This window comes from Fukomys damarensis, unplaced genomic scaffold (assembly GCF_012274545.1).
Source record: "Fukomys damarensis isolate Sample0158 unplaced genomic scaffold, DMR_v1.0_HiC HiC_scaffold_17, whole genome shotgun sequence".
NCBI classification, from domain to species: domain Eukaryota; kingdom Metazoa; phylum Chordata; class Mammalia; order Rodentia; family Bathyergidae; genus Fukomys; species Fukomys damarensis.
The window spans coordinates 24,301,611-24,311,217 of record NW_022900929.1 but is presented as its reverse complement, the minus strand read 5'-3'; the positions used below and the strand labels follow the sequence as shown (position 1 = coordinate 24,311,217).

Sequence of the window (9,607 nt, the reverse complement as noted above, 5' to 3'; positions counted from 1 at the left end):
TAAAAATGAAGGACCTGATTTAAATCCGGGGAAAAAAAAAAAAAAAAAAAAAAAAAAAAAAAAAAAAAAGATAATAGGAAATAGGGAGACAGATTTTTTTTACAAAATAGAAGAGGACCAAGAGGGAGGATGAAAAGAGAATTAAGATGTATATGTACATATACCAACTCCCCATGAGGAATGCAATCATGTACTACAAATGTACTAATAAAAACTGAAAATAAATAAATTTATTTGCATAATGCATTTTAAAAGAATTACTGGTAGATGCTAAAACTAGTGGATGAAAGTTTTAGGAGGAACAAAATATTTATAGTCTTAATGTATCTCCCCATAAAATACATGTCAATGACAGGATAAAATAGTAACTTCCTAATGGAAATTCCTGACACACGCCACCTTAACTAAACCATCAAAGAATACCTTACTCTGAAATAGAACTCTGGAATTTATCCCTCCCATCTAGCTGTAATGCTATCTCTTGAGCAGCCCCTCCCCATCTTCTCCCTCCTACTTCCTGAGCCCCTGATAACCAGTATTCCAATTTCAACTTCTATGTGATCAACTTTTGTTTTAATCCACACATTCTTGTGCATGTTTATGGGGTACATATGTTGTGAGGTTTTGATACGTGTATATATTGTGTAATAGTCAAGTCAACAATTAGTATATCCATCACACAAACTTTTATCATTTCTTTTTGGTTAGAATACTCACAATCTCTTCTTCTGGGCTACAGATGTAGCTCAGTGCTAGAGCACTTGCATCAAGCCCAAGGTCCTAGGTTCAGTCCCTAACTGTGCAAAATGCTCTCTCCTGTTTTAAAATATATAATATTTTAACTGTATTTACTCTATGGGTAAAGACCAGGCCACATTCCTCCTCCCTAACTGTAAATTAAGCCTATTCCCACTCTGCCTCTACCTTCCCCACATATGGGAACCACTCCTCTCTCTACCTTGATTCAGGCAACTTTTATGATTCATCAAAAATGAAATAAAACCTAAAAATGAAGAAGTTCTCTATGTCTTAAAGGTTTGAGATGGAAAAATCTCCAGAATTCATTTTTAAGTTTTAAAAAACTGTATGAAATCCATTGCCTTACCAGTAAAAATAAAGGAAGAAATCAAAATCACTTTCAAAATTGCATAAAGCAGGGCCGGGGATTTAGCTCAGTGGTTCTGGCAACTGTCTCATAAGTGCAAGGACCTGAGTTCAATCCCTGGTACAAAAAAAAAAAATGCATAAAGCAAAATTTTAGAAAATACACTAGAAACTTAAGAGCAGTGGTTATTTATTAAGGAGTAGAAGCTAGATAAACAGCCTGGGAAGGAGACTTTATTTTATATTTTTAATGTTTTTGTTACAATCCCATAGCCATATAACCTGCCCAAAGATAGAATTTACATTAGGTATTCTGTTATTTATTTATTTATTTTGTTCCTAGGGATCAAACTCAGGTCCTTGTGTTTGTGAGGCAGGCAGCAGAACCACTGAGTTAAATCCCCAGCCCTACATTAGGATTTGAAAAAAGAAGAAACAGTTATCATATGTAAATTCATCATTAGAAGTTGTAAGAGGAAGGAGAAACTGTAGGGAAAATTCTGATTAATACAATGGAGAAAAAATTATGATGCAGATATTAAAGAATGTTGGGCTTGAGTATAGCTCAGTGTTAGAACAATATGCTTAGTGTGAGAGAGCCCCTGGATTCAATCCTCAGCACAGAAAGAAAGAAAGAAAGAAAGAAAGAAAGAAAGAAAGAAAGAAAGAAAGAAAGAAAGAAAGAAAGAAAGAGAGAGAGAGAGAGAAAGAGAGAGAGAGAGAGAGAGAAAGAAAGAAAGAAAGAAAGATAATAGATAGATAAAATAACATAAAGAATATGGGCTATAATTCATGGTTTTCCTATACTTCCTAACATAACAGCCCTGTGGTGCTGTGCCTGCCTGGCAAGTACAAGGTTCTAAGTTCAATCCTCAATACTGGAGCAAGGGGGGGAATCACAAGGAGAATTGGGGTGTAGCTCAGTGGTAGAGCACAGGCCTAGTGTGGGGGGGGGGGCTGCAGTTCTATCCCCAGTACTGCAGAAAGGGGAGGGAGGAGAGGGAAACAGAAGAGAAAAGGAGGATTGGGAAGAGAGGGAGGGAAAAGAGGAAGATGAGGAGAAGATGGCGGCAGCATAGGGAAAATGAAACTCACATGAGAAATAAAATTCACAAAAAGGAAGATACTCAGAAGCAGAAAAGACTTTTTTGTGGTGTGACAGAGTAGAGGTGTTAAATGAAGATATAAAATGAAACACTATTGAAGTTTACTAATTTTATGTCATTGGGTAAGTTAATTTCTTCTAGCCTCAGTGACATCTCTAAATTGAATTGACATACATTTTAGAAATATAAGTTATGAAAGTATGAAAATTAAAACACCAGCAGTAAACGTTAATATTGAATCAACTTATGGGAAGGGCCATTGTTTGGTACACCACATTGTATTCATCCTGAAGAATGGAGACATGTGCCATGAATTGGAGGGCATCTGAGGGCCATGAGGACGACAGGAACAGGGAGAGGTAAATATATTAGCAGGAGGGCCTGAGGGTCTCAGAGCTTAAGAAGCATTGAAAATTGAGGACATTTAGAGATGATCTTTTTCATTTGAAATCCTTACCTGAACAAGGCAGTTTCTTTTACTACTCCCAACATAACATTGTGTGCCTTCTGCTCCCAGTTTGTTTGCCATTGTTGCATTTTAAAAAACTGACTGCAATATTCTCTCCTTTTTCTGTCCAAGGCACACAGATCTATTCGTGGTTTACATAAGATCCATCTACTTTACTTCATACCTACTTTCATAGTTTCAAAACATCCTAATTGCATTTATTGCTGAAATGAATTTCTCATACTGTTTTTTCTTGTTTATTTGTTTGTTTGTTTGTTTTTGGTACTGGGGATTGAACTCAGGGATAGAACTCAGGATCTTGTACTTGCAAGGCAAGTGGCAGCACCACTGAACTAAATACCCGGCCCTCTCATACTGTTTTAAAATTATATGAAAATTGTTTGCATGCAGCAAAGTGTATAAAAACTAAAATGAGTATTTCATGAGTTTTTTGGGGGGTTAAATGAAATCATTCTAAGTTGCCAGGTGCAGTGAACTCAAATGCCCAATCCTCCTGCCTCAGCTTCCCCAGTGGCTAGGATTACAGGGGTTTCCCAATTCTCCCAACTAATACATATTTTATACGTCTCAAAAGATGATAGAAAGATAGTTACTAATAATTTGACCTGGACTCTGGATTACTCTGAATCCTGAAGACTTGTTAGCACAATGGCTCAGACATCCTAACTTTTTCCTAATGCTGCTCTTTCCCTCCTCCTGAGGCCCCTTTCAGAACAGTTTCTGTGTGAGCACCACTGTGCTTGGGTTTCAGGAATCCCTGACATTCCAGGATGTGGCTGTGGACTTCACCAAGGACGAGTGGGAACGGCTGTACCCTGCTCAGAAGAACCTCTACCGAGACGTGATGCTGGAGAACTACAGGAACCTGGTCGCACTGGGTGAGGAGAGTCCTGAGCCCGGGAGCCAGCAAGAGTCTCAGTGCTCTGGGGATGGGGTATAGCCCCCCGCAGAAGAACGCTTGTCACAGTGGAGACAGAGAGCCTTGTTCCCTGCTCTCTCCCCTGAGGTGAAAGATCCTGACTTTGTGCAATTTGAAGTGAGGAGCTTTCTCCTGCTGCCTCTGAATCCTCTGCTGTCCAAACCCAGAGGACCTAAGGACTGAAAGGGGTGGAAATAGGTTCTGAGAGAGAATTTTCCTCCTGATATAAAATGCTAAGATGTACATTTTCCCATGAACAGGGCATCAGGTTTATAAGCCACCAATGATCACTCAGCTGGAGCAGGAAGAGCTGTGGATGAGAGAAGGAGGCCGCCCAGTGGGAGCTCACCTAGGTGAGAAGCAGGTATCTGGGCATTTGGTTCTCACCGAGGGGAAAGAGTCACCTCTGAAATCTTCTTTGTAGCATGCTACCAATCTCCCTCTGGGATTTCAAGAGTACTAAGTTGCATGCTTCCAGAATCCAAAAGACTATTTTGGGGGGCCAGGGATTTAGTTCAGTGGCACCATGCCTACCTCGTAAGCACAAGGTCCTGAGTTCGATCCCCGGTATGGCAAAAAAAAACCAAAAAAACAAAAAATACTATTTTTTTCTGGTTGAACAAAATCATATATTTATCATGAACAAAATTTACCCAATACAAAAGTTCTTTTGCAAGTTTGAGTACCCACAATCAATACATTGATGTTATGGTTCTCCACACTGCATTTTTCTCTGTAATTTTTGTTCATACATCTTGTCAGTATTCTTTAAATCTTTCTTTTCCAAATCAAAATTCCTCTGTTATTTTCATCTACTTTTTCTTTTTTCATTTTCTTTTTATTGTCACACTCTTTAAAGCTATCATCTGAACCCATAACTTCATTTCTAATTCTCTCACTTGCCTTTGGGATACAGCCCCTTCCCCTCTCGCCCCCTACACTACTAAAATTGCTTTCTTAAAGATTATCAGTGAGTCTGTCCCATCAAATCCAGTGGCTAAAAGCCCATAATGGTTTATTGCATTTCATTGTGTTGACTTTACTTTCTGGAACTTCCACCCTGGCTGTGGATCCACTGTTCCTGTCCACTCTGTCTCTGTGTCTCACACCCCCCACTGCCTCTTCTTCCTCATTCTCTTAAACTCATGTTTACCTGTGGCCTTGGTGTTCTGCTGTGCAGTGCAGTGCCTTTCAGTAACTCTTTGATGTTATTTTCCCATTTCTACATTCCTGGCCCCAATATTTCACCCATGTTCTCCTTCCAAAATTTGAATTACACTTTTATTTATTGACATCATTTAATTAAATACATACCTCAATAACCCTCCACACCTCTACCTTGGCAGTACACCATTAAAGGAAAAAAATCAAAGAATTCCCCTTTCAAGGGGATTACCAAGATTACCAAGGTTGGAAACTATAGCAGAGGGCAGAGCTAATCTTACCCATCGTATAATGTATATATCACCATCTGTAGTATCTACACTATTTCCTGTTGTGTCCCTGCCCACATACCTCCAAACAAAAAAAAAATTTCTAATTTATAAAACTTCAGATTTCATTATGCAGGCTGGGTGTGGTGGTGCACGCCTGTAATCCCAGCCCTCGGGAAGCTGAGGCAGCAGGATCACTGTGAGTTCAAGACCAGCCTGGGATACATAGTGAGTTCCAGGTCAGTCTCAACTACATAGTGAGACCCTGTCTCAAAAAAAAAAAAAAAAAATTTTTTTTTTCATTATGCAGCTCTGTGTAGGTACCCAAGGCTCTTGGTTTGCAGATCAGCTTGAACAAGGGATTTTTCTTTCACATCCCTTGTCACAGACAGGCACCCTCACCCTGAGTCTAGTTAATTCTAAGGAAGTTACTTTCTTCATTTCCTGTGAGACTATTTATCAGTGGCTCCTCTTATGAAGATAGGGCAAAACATTTCTGTTGCTCAAAGAACTGAGAGTGATCTCCACTTGTACGACTGAATTCTGCCATCTCCTCTGGGGCACTGTATGCCTCATTGTTGCTGACATTGCTACTACATATTTTTCTAAAATCTCATCTTAGCTAAGACTAGACCAGAAAATATCTAAGGAACACATATGTTCATTAACTTAATTCATTCCACCATTTTGGGGAAGATGGCCATGGACATGTTCATTACCCAATGCAGAGTTTGCAAACAGAAGTATTTGTGAACCAAGGTGTTACTGTATATAGTATTAATGAGAGAAGAGATGGGGATGGGTGATTAGAACAGTCAGCTTGTATGTGGTTGAATGAACAAAGTTAAAAAATAGGGCTGGTGTATATACAGTATTTTTAGAGGAAGCTAGACAGAAGGTGAGAATAAAGAGAACATTAGCTAGAAGCTAGAACAGAAGGTGATGTCAAGAGATGATTGTTCTAAGCAAGAATGATTTTAACTTGTTTATAGTGCTAAAGTCAAGGAGTCAGTAATGGGGATAAGTGAAAAATAGATATGAGAGATGATCGAAAGTTCCAGAAGACCTGGGAATGTGATTGGAGGGAAAATCGGGAACAGCTTATGTAAATAAATTTGTTGGTGGAAGATTTCAGGCAGTTCCAAAGGGTGATTTCAAGTTTCTTGGCAATTTAGGAGGTAAGATCTTCTGTCGAGTGTAAGGAATCAGGAAAGCAGGTAGTGGTGGGACTAAAGGAGGAAAATTGTGTGAAAGAGAACTAGTTAATTCCAGTGACTTGACATAGTCCAGGAAGTGACAGGAAGTAAAAATGAAGCCTAAAGAGGATTGAAAAGCAGAGTCCAAGAGAAGAGTCAAAGAAATAGTAATCAAGATGAGGTCAGAAAACAAGTAAAATGTGAATGAGATCTTGAGACCACTGATTGGACAGAATGGAACACTGAACTAGAAACATATTAAGTGAGGCAGGCAAGATTTGAAGTATATAGGGCCCAGGATTTAGCTCAGTGGTTCTGCCACCTGCCTCTCAAGTGCAAAATCCTGAGTTCGATCCCCAGTACCAAAAGAAAAAAAAATAAAAAAGATTTGGAGTATCTGTACAGCCAGGTAAGTAGATTGTTGAAAAGGAGTAAAGGTAAAGGCACACCAGTTAAGAAACAAAATGGAAAAGATGAGCCAATTTAACAGCAATTTAAAAAGTAGGAATAACCTTCTACAACACTTGCATGAGGAAAAACCTTAAAACATGTCTGGCAGATCCAAACATAAACTTCAATAAAGTGGACATTCCAAGATATCAGTTTCCCCTATGCATGTAATGCAGTCTCATAAAATGTGCCTTAAAATTCAGGGAGGGGGCTGGGGATTTAGTTCAGTAGTTCTACCACCTGCCTCGAAAGCACAAGGTCCCAAGTTAAATTACCAGTACCAAAAAAAGTCAGGGAGAAAGGCTGGGTGTGGTGGCACATGCCTGTAATCCCAGCACTTGGAAGGCTGAGGCAGGAGAACCACTGTGAATTTGAGGCCAGCCTGGGCTATATAATGAGTTCAAGGCCAGCATGAACTACATAGGTGAGACCCTATCTCAAAAAAAAAAAAAAATCAGGGAGAAGCCAGGTATGATAATATACATGTGTAATCTCAGTATTTGGGAGGTGGAGGCAGGAGGATTTCTATAAATTCAAGGCCAGCCTGGATTATATAATGGATTCAAGTCCAGCCTGAACTACATGTCTCCAAAAAAAAAAGTAATGACAATAATAATTTTTAAAAATAAAATAAAAATTGGGGGAAGGAGGGCATAGCTGGATAAGATTATTCTAAAAGTCTTATGGAAAAATAAAACAACAATAATCAGGAAAACTCTGAAAAGGAAAAACTAAAGGGGATTATCTCTAGAACATTGAAATGCAGAATACAGTTTTGGCAGTTCAAACAAGCCAGACCAACTGAATAAAACAGAAAATCTAGAAGTAGATACAAGTACATGTAAGCATGTAGTATAAAGGCATTATTTCAGATTAGGCAAGGGAAAGGGAATATTTTAGTAAATTATTTTTTTGTTTGTTTCTTTATTTTTTTTACTGAGGATCAAATTTAGGACCTTGTGCTTGCAAGGCAGGCAGTGGAACCATGGAGCTAAATCCCTGGCCCTTTAGTAAATTGTTTTGAAAGGTGGACCTTTAATAAATGATGAGTAGCATTTTGGAGAAAGAAAAAATTTAAAATTAAACCACATATTTTTAAATTTCCCCTTGTTCACTGCTTCTTGTCATCCCTTATAGCCTTTCCCTTTGTTACATGGCCCCAGACCTTCAGTGCCATATATGCCATGTGCATATTATTGTCAGTTTTACTTTGTTATCCATTTGCAGCAGTTGGTTTTTCAAACCATAGAAAATATTTGAAAGTATCTCCATGCTCTGTATCTCTTTTAGATGGGGACAATGGACCTAAAATCAAAAAATCAACTCTAAACCAGAATATTTCTGATGAAAATCAAACCTGTGACATTGTTATGGAAAGACTAACGGGAGACAATTTCTGGTATTCCATCTTAGGAGGACTTTGGGATTTTGATTATCAGTTTGAATTTAACCAAGAAAACCAGCAGAGACTTTTAAGACAAGTATCTTTCATCCACCAAAAGATTACACAAGAAAGAAGCAGTAACAGATTTGAAGAGAATTATAAAAAGAACTCAAACCTTATATATCAAAGGAGTCCTTCAATTAAAATACCCTTTAATTATAACACACCAGGAAATAGCATCAAACATAATTCAGACTTGATTTACTATCAGGGGAATTATGTAAGAGGAAATCCTTATGAATATAATGAATGCGGAAAAATCTTCAATCAACATATTCTCACTAATCATATTCATACTGGAGAGAATTCCAGTGAATGTGGAAAGAGCTTCAGCCACAATTTGTCCCATACCCAACCTCAGATAGTGCTCACAGGAGAGAAACCCTATAAGTGTGATGAATGTGGGAAAAGATTTAGCCAGAGAATACATCTTATTCAACATCAGAGAATTCACACAGGGGAAAAACCTTTTATATGTAGTGAATGTGGGAAAGCCTTCCGTCAACATTCTTCCTTCACTCAGCATTTGAGAATCCATACTGGAGAGAAGCCATATAAATGTAATCAATGTGGTAAAGCCTTTAGCCGCATCACTTCTCTTACTGAACATCATAGACTTCATACTGGAGAAAAGCCTTATGAATGTAGTTTTTGTGGGAAAGCCTTCAGCCAGAGGACTCATCTTAATCAGCATGAAAGAACACATACAGGAGAGAAACCCTATAAATGTAATGAATGTGGTAAAGCCTTTAGTCAAAGTGCACACCTTAATCAACATTTGAAAATCCATGCCCGTGAGAAATTATGTGACTATAAATTTGAGAAAACTTTAAGCCACAAGCCTTCACTTAGCAGCATATAAGTTGTGGTGGGGTAAACCATGAATTTATAAATAATGGAAAAATTTTATCAGATCTTTCAATATCAAATCATTCATTTTGGAAAGTTTATAAGTAAACTTCTAATGCATAGAAATCAAATAAATGTATACTTTAGTAACATGTATGTATACTTTAGTAACATGTATTCCCAGTAGGGGTTATAACTAGTGAAAATTATTTTATAAACAATATATTGAGCCATGGTCCAAATCTTATACAAGACTTTTAAATAAATGAACAGAAATTCTGTAGCAAATAACTATTATTATTCATGTAAGTTTGATGCTACGAAGCTTTGAACTTATATGAACATTATTTAAAGCAGTGTTATATTATCAGTTACAGAAAATAAACATAAAAGCAATACTTCTCAAACTTCAGTCATTTTTTTGACTTTTTAAAAGTAGTCTATATCCAGTCTTATTTTTTAAGAGCATATGATTTTTAGTGTGGCCTTGGAAATATTATTTATTGAAATTCTGAGTTTGATGTGCTAATTATACTTTACTTTGCATCAGATTATATAACTTTTGGAATTAAAAATATTCATTGGTACGCCACATAAAATTTTGTGTACCATCATTGAAAAACAATATGATGGAATA

At 37.5% G+C, this 9,607-nt stretch overlaps 1 protein-coding gene across 5 annotated transcripts in view; it reads left to right on the top strand.

The window, feature by feature from the left end:
• Znf713 (zinc finger protein 713) overlaps positions 1 to 9,203 on the top strand; it is a 21,501-nt gene extending 12,298 nt beyond the window's left edge. For all 5 annotated transcript variants that reach the window (XM_033764912.1, XM_010624983.3, XM_010624981.3 and 2 more), the window contains 3 exons: positions 3,431 to 3,557; positions 3,859 to 3,951; positions 7,968 to 9,203. In XM_033764912.1, the coding sequence (XP_033620803.1) occupies positions 3,431 to 3,557; positions 3,859 to 3,951; positions 7,968 to 8,983 (1,236 nt within the window). In that variant the 3' untranslated portion in view covers positions 8,984 to 9,203. The remainder of the gene's footprint in view (positions 1 to 3,430; positions 3,558 to 3,858; positions 3,952 to 7,967) is intronic.
• The last annotated feature ends 404 nt before the right edge of the window (positions 9,204 to 9,607 follow it).